The sequence below is a fragment of the Crinia signifera genome, chromosome 4, assembly GCF_055691185.1.
Source record: "Crinia signifera chromosome 4, ASM5569118v1, whole genome shotgun sequence".
NCBI classification, from domain to species: domain Eukaryota; kingdom Metazoa; phylum Chordata; class Amphibia; order Anura; family Myobatrachidae; genus Crinia; species Crinia signifera.
In genome coordinates, this window is record NC_139220.1 from 287,402,690 (window position 1) to 287,421,404 (window position 18,715).

General features: G+C 45.5%; 1 protein-coding gene across 3 annotated transcripts in view; it reads right to left on the reverse strand.

The window, feature by feature from the left end:
• Positions 1-7: 7 nt before the first annotated feature.
• CAMSAP3 (calmodulin regulated spectrin associated protein family member 3) overlaps positions 8-18,715 on the reverse strand; it is a 58,619-nt gene continuing 39,911 nt past the window's right edge. For 2 of the 3 annotated variants that reach the window (XM_083184912.1, XM_083184914.1), the window contains 13 exons: positions 11,623-11,761; positions 10,426-10,565; positions 10,254-10,329; positions 10,091-10,142; positions 9,890-9,918; positions 9,269-9,341; positions 7,301-9,125; positions 6,055-6,188; positions 5,746-5,969; positions 5,538-5,640; positions 5,027-5,145; positions 3,749-3,867; positions 8-2,669 (listed from right to left, as the gene is read on the reverse strand). In XM_083184912.1, the coding sequence (XP_083041038.1) occupies positions 2,367-2,669; positions 3,749-3,867; positions 5,027-5,145; positions 5,538-5,640; positions 5,746-5,969; positions 6,055-6,188; positions 7,301-9,125; positions 9,269-9,341; positions 9,890-9,918; positions 10,091-10,142; positions 10,254-10,329; positions 10,426-10,565; positions 11,623-11,761 (3,336 nt within the window). In that variant the 3' untranslated portion in view covers positions 8-2,366. Of the gene's footprint in view, positions 2,670-3,748; positions 3,868-5,026; positions 5,146-5,537; positions 5,641-5,745; positions 5,970-6,054; positions 6,189-7,300; positions 9,126-9,268; positions 9,342-9,889; positions 9,919-10,090; positions 10,143-10,253; positions 10,330-10,425; positions 10,566-11,622; positions 11,762-17,058; positions 17,107-18,715 lie in introns of all 3 variants that reach the window. The other variant, XM_083184911.1, reaches the window with a different exon arrangement.

Sequence of the window (18,715 nt, forward strand, 5' to 3'; positions counted from 1 at the left end):
GCCTTGATTCTTTTTATATACAAATAATTGCAAAATCATTTAATATAGATATTTATAATAAATCTGTATGTATATTATAAATACAACATGTGGCGGAACAGCTTGTCATCAGCTATGGAGTCCAGACTCGCTGAGACAGCTCCACCAACAATTCATCCAATTTCATTATCTGTAGCATATTTATAAATAGTGTATCACTTGTGTTCTGTGGGGGAGTAGCTTAGTTCTGCAGGGGTGGGGCTTAACAGCCAACACATTCTCACATTGGAAATTTAGAGATAAACAGGTGTCAAATTCCCCCTCCCTTTTCATGGCCCAAAGATGCAAATCTATCTAGACCTTCCAATTTATTAAACATATATAGGTCTAGGAAAGAAAAGACAGCAAGGAAAAAAGTTTTCTTATGACACCACCGTATTAAATATCCAATCAGTGCCCAGAATTCAGCTCTACAGTGTTGATTGACTTAGTACCCATGTTGCATAAGTATTGTTCTAGGAATGAGAGTCCACCCAATTTTAGGAATTGTGCTGTTAGGAGGGTGGTGATTGGGGCCCATGAGAAAAGCAGACATCCAGTCATGTTGTGCATTTTTACACAACCTTGCTGGGGCTTGTAGTCCTTGAACAGTTATGGAGAAACAGGTCTGTAATAAAAGTATGGATCAAGATGAGAAACGCTATAGTGACAAGTCTCTCAGTAGGGGCGATGGGTGCAGGAGGCTATATCACCTTGCACAGGTTCATTTTTTTTAATGTCACTTAGGCAAATGAGATTGAATTTTCCCTGCCTTAGACAATACCGTTTATAAGAATGATTCTTTATACACCTGCAATGCACTAACACTGGCTGATTGGTTAGGCCAAGAGTAAGTTCTAACCCTATGAACGTTATTGGATATTAAAAACCACAGCTCAATTATAGCCAAGAACCGTAGCCTCGGCAATTAAGTAGAATGGCCTTGATTAAAATGAACTTGACATTTACCACCAAACACTTATTTCATTCCCAACACACTTCATAAATAGAGACAACTTTCATCCAGGTTTTGGTCTGGATATCACACTATACACAGCTCCTCGACATTTACAAGAGCAAAGTTATGGAGGTGCCAGAGGCCTGTTATGGAGCCTGCAACAAAGCGAATGTCTCCACCACTGTCTCAAGGTCTGGGGCACCTAGGCTACTAGGATCCAGCCCCTGTAACATAGGCTTAATTAAAAAGAAAAACACAAACCTGGCTCACGCTTGAGCGCTTAAAAAAAAAAATGTGTGTGGTGTGGCTGCAATAAAGCATGGTTTAAGCAAGGTACAAGATATAGCACAAAGCATGTGGAACGGCAGCATGAGGCTTGGACAAACAAGGCAGCGATGGATGTGAGGAAGGGCAGACAGTGGCGATGTTCCAAGTGCAGAAACATTTGCACTTAAATGGGGCAGGATAGCAACTTAATCTTACAAAGACTACAAGTAGTAGCTGGTGGTGAACCAATGGCATTGGCCCACAGTCTTCAACCGGCAGTAGCTGGTGGTGAACCAATGGCATTGGCCCACAGTCTTCAACCGGCAGTAGCTGTGGTGAACCAATGGCATTGGCCCACAGTCTTCAACCGGCAGTAGCTGGTGGTGAACCAATGGCATTGGCCCACAGTCTTCAACCGGCAGTAGCTGGTGGTGAACCAATGGCATTGGCCCACAGTCTTCAACCGGCAGTAGCTGGTGGTGAACCAATGGCATTGGCCCACAGTCTTCAACCGGCAGTAGCTGGTGGTGAAACAATGGCATTGGCCCACAGTCTTCAATCGGCAGTAGCTGAGCACACATCATTTTACCAAAGCAAGACAAATAAACACAAAGGCCAAGATGGCACAATCTTGGACGTTATTCAGTGGGCAGATATCAACCATGTCCTACTATTTATATCATAGAAGGCACTGGTGAAGAAGTTGGCATTAGTTACAGTAGATTGGTAAAGGTAACACCAAGTTAATGGGTGGCAGATGGGCAGTGGGCACCAGCTTGGCACATTAGAAAGAGCAAATACAAAAAGATATTTCCCAGGTGAGACCTATACAACTTGGACTAGTAAGTGGAAAGAGAACCAGCTATTTTCCATGGGTGCAGGTGAACAAAATCAGACACCGGTTCAGATGGTCGCATTATAAACCACGGCTTGTGGCCGGAGGAAGGGTTTAGCTGACACGATGGATGGGAGTTCCAGGCTACCATGTGAGAGGCAGGCTGAAGATATAAACAGCCCAGAGCCAGAAAGAGAGGAAACAGACCCTGCCGCAGCTGCGTAGAAGACAGAAGCTGAATAGAAGTTTGGGCATATTAGTACAGTCCTGCAGCTTGGAGGTGAGCACTCATTTGGGGGTACTGGCTTTTTTGGGTGTTGTGGGCCTCTTGATCTGCCACAGATGGCCATGGATCGTGAAAGCATCAACACTCATAGACATAGTCTTGCTCGGTATCTGAGTAAAGCGCTTTCGGTCAGAGCTGTACTTGTAAATTTCTTCAATCATGGACAGGCTAATTGTTCGCGGACCATAGCCGGCCAAACGGGTCATTTCGTCCGTCTCCGCCGAAAAGGTATAAACTGCTCGAAATTGACAGCTACTGTCCCGGAACAGGATCAGGAAGTGGTTGGATTGGCTCTTCTCTATATCCTAATTAAAAAAAAAAAAGTTTAGTATTAGTATATTTTTATGGGTGCTTTACCTGTGTCACTAATTGTGTGCCCATAGGATGGCAGCTGATACAATCTATATATCTGGATGGTTGGAAAAGGACAGTACCCAGCTGCGCTGCTGTTCCTCAACACCAGGCATGGCAAAACTATGGCCCTCCAGCTGTTGTGAAACTACAAGTCCCATCATGCCTTGCCACACTTTTACTATTAGGGAATACCAAAATTATGGTGAGGCATGCTGGGATTTGTAGTTTCACAACAGCTGGAGACCCTTATTTTGGCCATGCCTGCTCTACACTATGGGTCTGGTTATGACTCACAATTTATCAATGGTATAAGTCAGTGGGCGAGCGGCCAGCGAGGGGGTTAAACAGCGAGGATTGCAGAAACCAGCGATCCTCGCTGTTTAACCCCCGCGCCGGCCGCTCGCTCTATTCAATGTTCCGGGGGAATCCTCGCTGTCACAGGATGGCGAGAATTCCCCAAAACAGCGAGACCCGCGGCTGCTGCAGGAAACTCGCTGTATTTAGCCGCGAGTCTCGCTGGTTCAGGAGCCGCATACGCCAATTCCCCCTCGCTCAAAAAATGGAGCGAGGGGGAATTGGCGTATGAGGGGGCTGCGTTGAATACTGTCAGGGTGAGTGGTGACCGCAAACAGGAAACTCTGCTCGCTGTCACCACTCACCCACAGCATTGAATACCTGCCTTTGAATGCAGCCCAATTGTTGGTGCTCAGTGATGCAGTACAGAACCAGGTGCATGGCCAATAGGCGTACCCTGGAGGTTACAGGGGTGGCTATGCAGATGCATGCGTGTCACTGGAAGCATCTGTGTCCAAAGATAGATAACTGCTCTCACAGGAGGCCATACTCAGATGGAGAAATTGCACCTGCCACCTTGGTACAATGCCATCTTGGCGCACCAAGTCTGGACACATCAATAGCATGAAGATGCGGTTCTGCACATAATTCAGCCCTACGTAGAATCATTTATGTCTGGACGTGTATGAGGGCGAGTCGTACAGCTGCAAAATGACCATATCCATCATCTACCAACCTCTAGGACTTTGTTCTTCTGCGGTTCGTTGACTTTGCCAGCGAGGCAGCAGTGAGACAGCGCATTGTGTATGATGTATTTGTTTGATTTTGCACTCGGCTCTTTGTACAGACGAGGTCCTAGAAGGAAGGTGATAGAATATCACATGGACAGGAATACACACCAACAAGGAGATACATGCGCACATACACTTGGTAGACACCTTCTCATAACTGGCTAGGAGCACCTTTGCCCTCATAACATCCTGAATACACAAACATGGATGTTACAAGGTGCCGGAAGCGTTGCTTAGAGACCCTGGCCCATGGGGATGTGACAGGATCACGCCGTTCCTGCAGGTTAATTAGCTGCACTTCTCCTGCTCCTCCACATCCCAAAGGTTCTCTATTGGGCTGAGACCAGTGACTGTGGAGAACACTGGAGTAGAACCAGCATGAGATAATGTCAGCTGAACCACAGTGTGTATTTAATGCTTGAAGATGGGTAGACTATGGTAATATTAAGAGGCACATGGTAGGCAAAATTACTCAGTCTGTGCCATTTAAACAATGCTCAGTTGGTATTAAGGGATCTAATATGTGACAAGAATACTTTCCCCTCACCATTATCCCACTACTAGCGTGTTCCAGAGATGCTCTTCTGCACAGCACTGATGTAATGGCCATCTGCGGTACCTTCACTTTCCTATCAGCTTGGAGCAGTCTTCCTTTTTTCCTCTGACCTCTCTCATTAATAAGACAATTTCCCCCCCCCCAAGAACTGCTCACTGGATGTTTGTCTTGTACACCATTTTCTGTAAACACTACGGTTTGTGAGGTGCAAAATCCCCAGGTGATTAGCAGCTTCTCAGATACACAACCATCCCAACAATCATTCCCTCATCAAATGCACTTTAAGCAAATTTCTTCTGCATTCTGATATTCAATTGGGCACAACAACTGAACCTCTTGACCATGTCTGCATGCTTTAAGGCAGGCCTGGCTAACCTGGGGCGATGAATCTTTCAAGTCCCAGCATGCCTTGCCACAGTTTCTCTATTAGGGAATACTAAAACTGTGGCAGAGCATGCTGGGATGTCTAGTTTCATAACAGCTGGAGGGCTGCAGGTTGGACATGGCTGCTTAAGGGCATTGAGATGTAGCTGGCATATTAGATATTTACAGATGTGTGGGTATGACTAATAATGTGCCTGTAAAGCTTCACTCATATAGATCAAGATGGAACCAACTCTCACAGATGCTTCACAGTAGGTACATAGCGAGATCATGTGTAGATTACCTGTATACTCTGGGATGGAGGCTGGGGAGGACGCAGTGGAACCAGTGTCCCAATCCTTGTCCCCATTTTGAGTAAACAGACCCCGACTTGGTGACATCAGGCCGGAGGGAGAGACGGCTCTGAAGAAAAAGGTCACAATATTAATAAGAGGAGAATCATGTTACAAGTGAGCAACTATACGTAACAATGTCCCCTGTAAATGTCACTAGCAGCTCACAAGTCATGAATTGAGAAGATAACGAAGGCGCTCCAACCCAAATTTGAATGTTCCAATAATAACGTTATGTAATCTCAGTTATTTAATAGTATACGAGCTGGAATGTTTCCAATTCATGTTGTAATGGTCTCCATACAGCTGTGCCGATGCGTTTACTGTGGTTTGTTTTGTACATGTACCAATCAGTTACGTCAGTACATATTCAGTTTTGACTTGCAATCAGAAGTTAATCTAGAAATGCATTACATATTAATTTTCCACTATGCATTGTCTGTAGATTGGCAAGCACATTACCTCGGTGATCGGGGAGATTTTCTCATTGTTCCGCTGCCCATGTCATTCCCCACTGTGGACAGGGACATGGTGGACTGAGAGTAAACCTTACTCAGCTTGGAACCTAAAATCAGATCAAAGATTGTTACTCAGACCTTTCCCAACAACCCAATTCTAGTCCTCCAGTATCTCTCAGACAAATTCCAACTCCCACAGTCCCCAAAGTTACCCAACAATCCTCTCACAGGACTACGCGAAATGACAGAGTCGTCATGGAAGACAGTCTTGGGACGAGCTTTGACAGCGCGGACGGTCATGGGTTTGTGCCGAAGTACTTTATCCAGATCTTTCATGATCTGCAGCTGTTGCCGACACTGGTATTCCTTCCTGGTAAAGTCGCCTCGGCGTAGGATCGTGTCTTCGTCCTTGGCGGGTTGTTCCTCCAGCTGGCGACTGGGGAAAGATAAAAACGTTAACTAGATGCTACTTGCAGGGATGAAGTTCTCATGGTATCTCACCACATGCACACTAAACATACCCGGCCTCCTCTTTTTTCTCCTTTTCCTCATCTTGCCATTGCTTGCGTTTTCTTGCTTCTTCCACCCTCTTCTGCTGTTTCTCCAGTAGTGCTGCCCTCCTCTGTGCCATCTCATCCTCGGTCCGCTCCTCACCCTGCAGTGACAAAATGGCTATTACGTCATTTCTATCACTCCTGTTTGGAAAGCTCCAGAAGCTAAACTAATGTTAGAGTTTCAACCAGGAGCAGCATAGAAGATAAATGTGGATTATTAGAAGTTAAAATCAAGAGGACAGGTATACATTATTCAGCCAATGGCAGTGGCAACTCCAGAGGTGGGCTGAAGCACAGTTCAAAGTTCAAATAGGGGAGGAGCCACACCAGCTGCCATTCCGAACTCACTGGCAGTTAAAGTAGCTCCCCTATTTGAATTTTAAACTGTGGCAGCCCCTCCCCTGGAGCCACCAATGGCACTTACTGTGATACGAAATAAAGGAGCAAGGATATAGAAGTAATGCACAGGACATATTGGGACTAAAAATCAGGACACTATATGCAATTTTATGTAACATAGTCCAATATGTGGACAATACAAAACACATAACGCAACAATTCATACATGTTGCTCTAGGGAAATGGGTATAACAGATGCTATACCCTTCAGATGCGTTTCAGAAATTTATGTTAAATACAGTTTTCTATGCTTGTCAAACAATACATCTATTGTGATGGCCGTACTTGCTAACAGGCACAGTCGTGCTGCATTAAAAATGTAAATGAGCAATGAAAGGAAACCTTGTGTTTACAGGCACATTTCAGGCATCTGTAGTCATGACTCACTAAGCCAGGTGTACGAAGCCTTGAAAAGTCATCAAATGAAGAGTGATAAAGAACCATCCAACTAGCTCCTAACTGTAATTTGTCTCTATTTTAATCTCTTTTCAAAGGCCCTCCCCCCAAGAGCAGGATAGGTGGGAATAAGTCTTACAGCAGCAGCACCACAGATGCTCAGCATGCATTGCCATTTACATGAAAGCTCATATTAGTATGATCTCTCCGGTAAATGTGAACATAATAGAAAAAAAACCCACCCCAATACTCAAGTTATTATGACTAATGAGCAATAAAACAGTTTTGAGGGGAAAATAAATGTCCTTTTAGAGAAAATGTAAATAAAACAGCAGCAAAAACACCACTACAACTACTACACCAACAGCATTGCAAGTACAGAGCTGAATAAGACAAACAGCTAAAGTGAGGACTTTACCTTAAAGAAGAATCCAAGCCCTCTGTGCGATACTCCTTCCTCTCCCAGGCTGTCTTCTAGGGAGTCCATCCCCTCTAACTCTGAATCTTCTGTGGGCAACAGTTCAGACAATGGGATCTCAATCAGGCTGCTCCTTTTCCCTTCCTTCTCTTCCCCTGCCAGTGACCCAATGCCACTGCTCTGAGGAACAACAGAGGCCACAGGGCGCAAGTTTCCATGAACCTCATTGGTTAGCTGTGTCTCCTCACTTTCATCATATCCACCCATTGAATGTGAGAAATACAGAGAGGACTGGGTCTGGACTTGGACTTTGCTGGGAGAGAACTTGCGCAAGTGTGGGATTGTGTCCACATTCTGTGGTGGGGTAAGTACTCTATTGAGAGGTGGAACTTTAAGCTCCACTGGGCGAGTATTTTTAGGACTCTTTGGGGCTGCAGGCTGTACCTGCAGTGACCTCCTGGTGTTGGGCTGGGGAGATTTTGGAGCAAGGCGTGAAGGCGACTGGGCAGGAGATGCAGGTGATGAGCGAGAAGACTGAAACTCCCTTGTAATTCTAGCAGGTGGAGAAGACTTCGGTCGGTGAGGTGGGGGTGATGACTTTGGTGCTGGTATTATCCAGGCCTTGCTCTCTTTTTTCATCAGCTTATCCTGCTGGTCTGATAGCCTTTTCATGTCAGATTGGAGGGAGGATAGTGCTGTATTAAGCTTAGCCACGGCTTTGTTGTAGTCTCCAAGATTGTTCTCAAGTCCATCTTTTGTAACATCCGGAGAGAAGGTTACTTGTTTTTCTTCTCGGGTTTTCCCTGATACATCATGCAGCTTTCTATCATTTTTCTCTTCTACTTCACCAGGTTTCTTCTGTCCTTCTTCCGGGTCCGAATCTGGAGACAATTTATAGTCACCCAGACCTTCCTCTTCACCATCTTCATCACCATCCCTCTTTTTCAATTGGAGGAAGGCACTCTTTCCAAGGCGTTGTCTGTGCTTTGTAAATATAGCCTCTATTCTTTTCTTCTGAGCCTCAATGGCCTTCCTTTTCTCTTCAAGCCTGGCTCCAAGCTGGCTCATCTCTGAATTCAAGGCTGGGCTTTTAACAGGAGACTCTTCAGCTTTTTGAGCCCATGTGGTTGTATTGTTGGAATGATTAGGTGATGAAGTTGGGGAAGCATCTACTTTGGCATCAAGTTTTTTCTTGCGTTCAGCAAAACTCGTCATCTTTGCACCAGATCCAGCAGAGGAATCGGCCTGTGAACTGAGGGAGCTTCGACTGGATTCTTGAGTAGGTCTAGTCTCCTCCAAATCAGAATCCAAGCTATTATCCCTCAGCACAGAGTCATCATCCCTGGAGAGTCTCCTAGAACCGTCATGTGTTCGGTAGACACCTAGATTTGGGACTAGCTCCTCTTCTACCTTTGATGGCTTGGGTTCCTCTGGTGAGTGAAGGTAGAAGCCATCTGGTGCTCCCTCTGGGTGTAGCCTAGTCTCAGAACTGTGGATGATCTGCAAGGCTTCTTCGATGGTGGGAAGATCTGTCTGTGTCGCTTGTCCACCAGCTGGTTTTTCCTGTACTGGGTCTGCCGTCCCCTTGCAAGTTAATGGGACCTTCTTGAAGGTGCGTGGTTGCATTGGAAATTCAGCAGCATCCCCAGTAGGGGTATAAGTTGCCCGGGCAATGCATTTTGGGGAGGATGGAGGATACACTGGAGGCGTAAGGCTGTCTGAGCTAACTGAACGATGAATGTTCACAGGATTCCCCATGACAATGTCAACATCACTGTCAAGGCCAAACGGTATGCTGAAGGAAACTGCTTGTGATAGTGGGTGACTGTGAAATAAGGAATATTAAAGTCAAAAGTAAATAGGACCATGTGCATTTATTTAATACATCCATTTAATTCTCTAGAATCAATGGATTCCTCTTTACGCATTGTTTTCATAACTATACGGTTGCAAGCCAAACCAACAAACCTTAGAGGATTTTTCGACCAGGTCTTTCCAAATCCTTCCATGTGAGACATTGATGAGGAGTGAGGGAGAGATCCTTTGAGACAAAGATGAAAATTAACAATGACAGCCTTGTTTAACTACCTGCTGTAAGAACATATTCTAATCTGCAATGAGCCAATAACTAGAGCCATCTTTCCCATTGGGCACCAATGGGAAAGACGGCGGGGATCCGGACGGTGAGGTCCAGGCGCATACCCTTGTTGTTTTTGAATGGTGTAGTTTCCTACACCATTGGCTGCTCTTCCGGCAGCGTGAGCCGCAAGGGGGAGTGGCCAAGACTACAGCTCCCGAGGTGCCTTGCGGGTGGACTCAGCGCCGCACATTCACCCAAACGACGAGCAGCCCTCCCACTTCCGCAGCGCACAAGGCGGGGGACCGAGGATTGACGCTGTGCTGGATTGCTGGGGGAAGACAAGGGGTGGGGGGGATTCTGGCAAACTAATTCACTGGGGGGGGGGGTGTCCTGGCAAACTAATTCACGGGGGCCCTCACTAATGTTTGCCGGGAGTCCTTACTAATATTAAGATGACCCTGCCAATAGCACATATAAATCTTTAGCAACTGTGGAAGAGGCAGACTTACCTGGCCGGAAGTTGAAGACTGGGGAGCCCCTGACAAAACAGGACAGGAGAGTAATTATAGGTGTAAATCTTCAGGTGGATAGATAAGTTACACAGGGTGTCATGCAAGCAGGCGTAAAACGCTTTTGACTCAGAGATAGCAATAATACATTACGTAACTATTTGAAGGAACACTAGCATAATATTAATATTGCATACATACCCGCCACTGTTTGCGCTGGAAGGGGTGGTACTGTCATTGCTTTGCTGTAAGTCTGAAAGAGAACATTAACAATGCAAAATTTATAGCACCTCTCTCTAGGAAACATACACCCTTTAGGCTACCCGCATTGAACTAAAAGTCAGGTGTTTTGGAGCGGACATACCTTTAGGTTGGACAAACTCCGGCTTGGTGACTTCAAAGCAATAATACAGATCGGCTAAGAGAGCAACGAGATTTACCTGGTGAGCAGGACAGGGCAGAAGACAGAGAGAGAACATTATAAGTGACTGTTTCCACTGTACACAGGGAAGAGCGAGTGCAGCACATGTTCTCACCCGCAGAGTGGTGGGCACATACAGCAGGTCTTCCAGGGACAGCGGGCAGGATGGAGGTATATGTTGGGCATAGAAGTCTCTTAGTAGCAGCAGGTTATAGATGCTGTCAGCCACGGACATGGTCTCCTTCAAACAGACATCTGCAAAAACGAGAACCATTCAGAACCTCGGAGAGAAGCGGCGCTGTGTTTCTCATGACTGCTGGAACTCACGGAAGACCAGATAGGATTTATCAATAGCGGTTGGGGTATTTGTGTAGATATTGAAAGGTTCACTTTAAAAACAGTGAGTCAGTGGTCAAATGCTGGAATTGCCAATTGTTCCCAATGTCCCAAGAGGAAAACTGTAAGTGGAAAACTAGTAATTGGCTTTAATCTAATGAAGGGTAGAAGAGGACTGCCTGAGTTTTAGTTACATAAATCCAGAAGTGGCTGCATCCGGCAATCTTTAGCAAAATGCACCGCACCATGCATAGACACCAGAGGATCCATGCGTGGCCAGTGCATGTAATGGGTGCTTAACATTGGCCACGTTGTGAGTGCATGCAAGAGACCACGTCAGAGGTATTTTGTGGGTATGGTTTTGAAGGGTCCTTTGCACCCTGCGTGAGGTATGTGTAATAGGTGTGGTGATCATGGAGGACAGTGGGGCAGCAAACTAATGTAGCCATGCAGATAACCACATCAGCATACAGAAGTACATTATTTAAATATTGCTTGGTGTGTACGCTAAATATAATCATGGATGTGCACTCCGTGGGTCATTGACGATGCCCTCAGTCATCCTGCGTGTACAGGCAACGGAGAACATCATTAACAACACCCCCTGTCAGTATCGGCAACTGTGTATGCGCACTTGCCAATGCTAGCACTGAGCCGGGTCCCCGCCTCTGCCAATATTCCCAGGTACACACATGGCTTCAGGCCCTGAATGCAAATGTCTGAAAGAGTTTTCTCATTTGCAACAAGTTTTAAAACTCGTTTTGGTGCTCCAACCAATCAGTTTTGACTGTCATGCTGATTAAAAAAATATGACAGATGAGAGCCGATTGGCTGGAACAACATTTATCGCAGGCAACGTGTTCTAAATCCTATTGCGTATGATAAAATCAATTGATAAATAAGCCCCAAGGTTACTATGGTTTCCATGTGCTTTATGGCTTTGTTCTAACCTCCCTGCCCCTGTACACATACTCACCCTGCAGTCTCAGCTGTGACGGGCAGTAATAGTGAACAGTGGCTGCCAGCGCGCTCCCATTGGACAAGTCTCTGATGGAAGAGACGGAGGTAAAGCAGGGGGTCTGCCTGGAGAGGGCCTTGTCCTTCCGGTAGCGGATCTAGCAGAGGAATCAGGAGGGGACACAGAATTAGCACTGCACAATACGCTCTGACTGCTTACAGCTACGTGTGCATAGCGGCTCGGAGTGCCAGACCCCCTAATCACGCTGTACATAGAGACTACAGCTAGCAATCCCTCTCCATCATTATAAAGGTGCCAATTAGAAAACAAAAGCTACAGCGTTGTGCGGAGGGTGTAGCTGCTTTATCACAAGCTGTATCCCCTTCATTTATACACGGTAATCACATACACCACAGGCCGGCGTGTGGACGTACATGCAGCCACTATGAGGGTGCGTGCACAATACACATACACATTCCGCAAGCTGCAGGCACAGTAACAGAACAAACAAATACGTGGCATACACAGGGGGGAGGGGGGGGAGTGTTGTTAAAAGGGGTTTAATGGGACAACCACAGAAATAATAGAGGCATTCAACAAACCTGGTTTTCTTCCCTTTACACTAGTACATGCAGAGCCAACAGGTGTCTCTCATAGGACCAGAGATTAGCCTAGAATGTGACCTCAAATACACAGAGGAGGAGGTACTGAGGTACCAATGTAGTCTGCTGGACTTGGGGATCGGGTCCAAATTCCACCCCCCCCCCCTGGCTGTTGACATGGTAAATGTCGACAAGTGAAGTGCTGTCCTCAGGACACCCTAGAGCTGGGTACACACTATTAGATATATCCATACACACTGCCCAATCTGTCCTGCCTGACAACACAACTGGGTGGTGCACACCTTGGTGAGCAGTCAATCATCACCCGATACTGTACTGGTGTAGCTGCGGCTGGCAGATCGCTTATATGCACAGCACAATGCGCTGATATATCATTATATATAGTGGGCATCGTCCAGGGCTGACCAGCCACAGTGTGCATGGTACGGCCAGGGGACCTTACGTACAAAGTTTCCCCTGGCTATGGCATAACACTGCGGCCTGTTGGAGCCCAATGCTGGTTCCAAAATACAGGGGAGCCCCAGTTTTTTTGTCCCCCATATTTTTGGAACGAGGATCGGTCCAAGAATCCGGGTCTAAAAAAATTGCACATTATTGTTACTAAAAATCAAGCGTCTAAAAAAAAAAAAAAAAAAAAAAAAAAGAGCTAAAATCGGGATGTTAAAACATGACTAAAAATCGCACACTATTACATCACGGCCCCTGGACTGTTACGTTGGTTTCAGGAACCTCTGGAAAGGGGAATTCTGACTGGAGTATCAGAGGTTTGACACGGAAATAACGGTCACATGACCATCAGGAACTGGAAGCTGCAAAGGAGCGGCTGCAGCCTCCAGGAGTAAATAAGTCCCTGCTGTACCACCAGAGACAATATGGCCTTATTCTAACATATCTATATTTCATCACTGTCTATATGCTGATTATCAACCTGGAAAACGTCAGGATTATTACTTTGTCAATATTCTCATGTCGACAAGACTGTCAACATATCATACCACTGCCTAACCTACAAGTGCAAACATGTATTTTATTTCAGGTCAACCAGAGGTAACTTGAGAAGTGCTATTGGAACTGCAGCTGAATCGGCCCCCTTGTCACGTACAGCCTTACCGAGCATTACAAATGTTTACCCATGGTCACAACTGAATATCTCACAGGTACATGGCCATTTGTGGCCGGCTTTGGGAGGGATAGGGACTATCAAACCCATGAGGGATCTTCTTAGTTGAGTTGTGTATAATACGTGTTCAAAGTTGAATGTGACCATCCGGCAGGGAGACGCACATGGCTTGAAAAAAAACTTCCCCGCACAAGAAAAAGGATCAGAAAATCTGTTCTCTCGCAGTCATTGCTCAATAGAATTAGGGTGGCTGCTCCCCAAACAGGATAAATGGTAATCAGGCCATAGATGTATAGCCCGCATTACTTAATACACTGGAGAAGGGTCACTTCCTATCTTGTAAATACTGCTTGTGCACCTAATAGATGGTGCATTCTGTTTTTCTCTTTTTTTTGAAGCCACTTATGACCTGTTTTTGAAGGCTACAAAACATTTCCTTTTAACGCGTATCCATTTGCCCCAGATATTGACACATATCATGTATTCCCATAATGCACTGCAGGCAGCACCCCACAAGGTGAGCAGCACACTGGTTTCATGCCATGGAACAAGCATAGCTTTATTCAGCGCATTACTCTTACAGTAATGCCAACATACATATTTCATCACCATCCTGCAGTGGAGGAACATCTTCCACAATATGTATGTTACATTATATATGAGATAATGTACTTATTGTAATCTATAATGCTATAAGAGGATACAGAGCATTTCTGTTGTAGAAGAACGCGGTGCGGTTTTATACTGTACTGCAAGGTTCTGTAATAACTTACAGTGCGGGGCCCTATCCCATCATGAGATACAATGCCACATACATTAATAGGCCCAGATCCCCATATACGTACAGTATAATAACTATAATCAGCTCTGTATGTTACTATTATGCAGTGTCACACTTGCAATTCCAACAGTGGCCACCGGGTGTCCTCATTGCATCAGTGATATAGTCCTCCATGGGAAACCTTTGTAAAGTCCACTGGATGCACATTACAATGGTCTTTGTTTAGATGGTCCGCCAGATGCACACTAAGTAATCACTAGTGAAGGAACATCAATACTTTTCCCGAGGAATGAAACATGCAAGATACAACAGCAATAACCCTGTCATTGGGTTAAGGAAGGCTAGAGGTAAAACATCACCCATTTGCCTGGGAGAGGGAGCGGGAAGATGCATGCACAATAATCACTGGGCAGGACTGTGGCATCTGCAGGCTTCATGTCTCCATGTTAGGGATTCAATCCACCCACAACTTCCACGCTCTATATCACAGAGGACGTGCTGCAGGGGCGGACTTCTCTGTGCTGAGCAGAGTCATTAGCATGCTAGCCAGCGCAATTAGCATATTAATGGCTCTCCTCAATTATCAGCAGGGGATATTTTTTTTTAGAGAACACTTTTTTTTTTTTTAGAGTCTGCCAACAAAAGCATCCATTTCAATAATGGATTATATAGGTTTCTTTGTTCTGAGAGTGGGCTATACATAGTAATAATAATTCATTTTTCTTCAGATAGTGCTCGTGTTACCACCTGTCCGGGATTACTCCGGACAGTCCGGTAATTAAGACCGTCTTCTGAAGGGGTGGCGTCGCCGGACTAAACAATTTACTAGCTGCCTATTCCCAGACATTGTATAGTCCGGGAATGCCACCCATCCGCACGCCGGTCTTAATTACCAGACTGTCCTGAGAAATCTCGGACGGATGGTGCTAACCCTTACATTTTTACTAAAAAATATTTGTTTTAAGGACCTAAAGAGACATTAGTGAAATGCTTGAGTGAACAGGAAAGTCTTGAGTCTGTTTCTGAAGGATTCTAGATTGGGCACCTCTCACACTTTGCGGGAGTTCCATAGAGTCAGACCCACAAAGCTGAGAGCTCGACCCCAGATGAATTCAGGGAGACTCTACGTACAAATAGTCCGTCATCTACAGATCTCAGTAATCTATTGATACTAGGGTGGCCAATCCCGGGATCGGCGGGATCCCGGGATTTGGCCCCTAAAACGCCGGGATTTCAATCCCAGGATTGGAGTTTCCAATCCCGGGATTTCGGGATTAGACTGCGCATGCGCAGTCTAATGCCGGCAGCGTCTGAGCAAGTGCTCAGACGCTGCCCGGCTACTCCCGTCCCGGCGTTGTGGCTCTGCGCAGCGTGACGAGGCCAGAGGTCACGCTGCGCAGGCCAAGAAGCTGCGCAGCCCCGTCCTGTCATCACCCGGCCGCCTGCACACCTCCCTGCCCGGCTCCGGAAGTGAAGTGGCCGCCTCCCGCCCGGCTCCAGCAAAGGACCGCCCACCCTCCCAGCTTCACCGAACACCCGCCCGGCCGCACTGCACATGTAAGTAAATATGCGGGGCGGCCGGGGCGGTTTTTTTTAATTAGGGAAGCCAATCCCGGGATCCCGGGAATGGGCATTTTTCAATCCCGAATTCCGGGATTGAAAAAATGCTCTGGGATTGGCTTCCCTAATTGATACTAGACGCTGCTTCAGGCACCTTAGGCCCTGTTTATGATGGACTTTGAATGTCAGTCGTTCAATCTTAAAAAGGTTCTCCATCCTCTAGGCAGCCAGGGGCAGGAGTAGAGAATGGTCAGTGGGAAATTTATAATGGGTGCAGTGCGCACAGGCCCCCGAGTCCCAGGGGGGGCCACTATATAAACACTGCACCCACTGTTTAAATACTTACCCTCCACAGTCCAGCGACGAAGGCAGCAGAGAAATTGATGTAAAAATGGCCACCGCAACATTTTACTTGTGCATGTGCAATGGAGTCGAAGTGCTCTAGGGCTCAGACTCCCCACTGCTGCTAGTACGGAAATCAGTGGAAGTAGGGTCTAAATGCTAGTGCTCAGACCTAGCTACTCCAGGCAGAGAGGAGGGGGCGGCCAGAGGAGGCTGTACTCGGGACTCCTCCTCTCTTAAAACACCCCTGAGAATGTGTTATGCGGCAGGAATGGGGCTGGTGAGTTAATAGCTTAGCAGCTGCATTTTTTACTAGTTGCAATTCATTTTCTGGGACACCAGGGTACTGGGCATTGCAGCAGTCTATGCATGTATAGCATGGTCATTGCTTATGATAAACAGTGCTCTAGCCAATCAGTTCCCAACTATCATTTTTCAAACACATGTCAGTTAGGAGTTGAACACATGACAGGAGCTAATTGGCTGGAGCACCACTTATCATACATAACGGGTGCTATCATTCACAACTAGTCTTATCCCTCGTTGATAAATGGGCTCCGAGGGCTGGTACTGGGTTCTCAGCGCCTGGAGCAGAGGACAGATACAGTGGCATAGCCAGTGCTAGACCACACCCTGACGTCTGAACCAGATAGAAGAGGTCTAAAGAACCTCAGACAAATACACACAATGAACAGCCCAAGTGATTAATCATGATTCCATTGATCAAGATCCACATTGGAGCATAGAACGGCCTATGTGGGAGGTGCTTATTATAAAGGAAGTCAGCAGAAAGTCTCTTGGAGAAACTTCGGCCAGCAAACAGCTCGGTGCACCAACGTTAAAAGTTCTGGATAAACCTGGGCTGCACAGAGCACTTTGAAACAGCTTAAAAGGTTTTTTATTATTTTTGGTGTAAGAGGAAGAAATACAGATCTGATTTCAAAGAATAAAAATAATCATAATTTATGGATTTAAAATTAAATATAAAATTCAGACGTTTGGAAATGAGGGCGTGCACAATACTTTACCACAGGAGGCTTATTCCCAGACTCCTTTAAACAAAAAGCGATGGCATGCTAAACGCAACGGAAAAGAGCAACGGAGAAAGTCAGGGCAGCGTCAGATCAGAGACATACAGAGAGGCCGGGCAGAAGGACCTATAGCAGACGTGTCCTTTTCTCAGGCGGAAACAACACTTGTGTGGGAGGATAGGTTGCCATTTTAATGGAGGCGGAGGTAAAATGGCTGCCAGTGAAACCAAGGATAAAGCGCACACACTGACATACAGGAAAAATAACTTTTACATAGCACCTCATTTAAGATTTTGGATAATTTAATTGAGCCAATTAGCATATTTAATTAGGGATGTACAAGCAACAAGATATATTACCTGGAAATAGAATACAATTCCATATCATTCAATTAACATACTACTGGTGCCAAATGTTTGTCAGGTGACAATTAAAATTGCCCTGAGGTTTGTGACCAATCTCTGAACAACTCAGGAAATAATTTGCCTGGGACATCCAAAGCCAGGATTAATTGACAGCGTGACCAAATACTGGGAGAATAATAATGAAGCGTATTCATTTTAGGTGATTTTGTACTTGTCATACGGCATTGTACACCTAATATCACGAGACCCTGCTTTATTCAAATACAATATAAACCCCAAACAACCCTATTCATCTACCCACAGTGGAGGCAGCCATTTTGTATTTGAAGGTTGAATACCGCAGAGTATGCAGGTCGATAAATTAACAACCTCAGCAACATCAATTCACATGTTAGAACAGCTGCCTTCACTGTGTGTTGGAAAGGGTATGGTGTAAGGTAGGGATGGGGAACCTTTGGCCCTCCAGCTGTTGCTGAACTACATATCCCTACAGTTTTGCTATTTGGCCATGCTAAACTGTAGCAAAGCATTCTGGGATGTGTAGTCCAACAACAGCTGGAGGACCGAAGGTTCCCCATCGCTGGTGTAAGGTGTTACTATATGCACACATACATATTTAAAGAGAGAAAGTGGAGACAGACTGGTTGCATTATGGTTGTACTAGTTACTTTTCATATAAAAGGTAACAACACAATTATCCAGGCGATGGGCATGATTGCCACAGCAAACAGCGCATATTTCTGCTCACACCCTATAGAGGTGAACAGGAAAAATGTTACTGTTGCTATATGGTAATTATCAATTTTGTGCGATACCGCACTTTGTGACCACACTATTTAGAGAATTAGATTGCCCCCAAGGAGAGCAACATATATTGGAGGCTAAATCAGGTTTCCATATGAGATTAAAACTCTACTAATAAGCAACACATTAACCAGGCATTATCAATCCTAGGCATTATACAGGTCGTTGGACAAGCTGGCTGACGTGGCCCGCCACTCCTGAATTATTAAACACGGTCGCACAGAAAGGGGTTTGATTTATAATGGCACCAGAAAACCCTTCAAAAATGTATTTTTACTTCAATGTTTTAGCTACAGACATGTAGTCACGTTGACTTTAAAGATTACAAAAGAAAAAAAGTAACTGAACAGGACATTGCTGCTTTAAACCCTGAAACTGCACCGTCACTCTCACCAAGTACAAGGAAATTGAGCTTGTAAAATGAAAAATAAGGAAGGTACAAATGACAGGCATGCTATGATGGAAGTAATCCAATATAAATACAA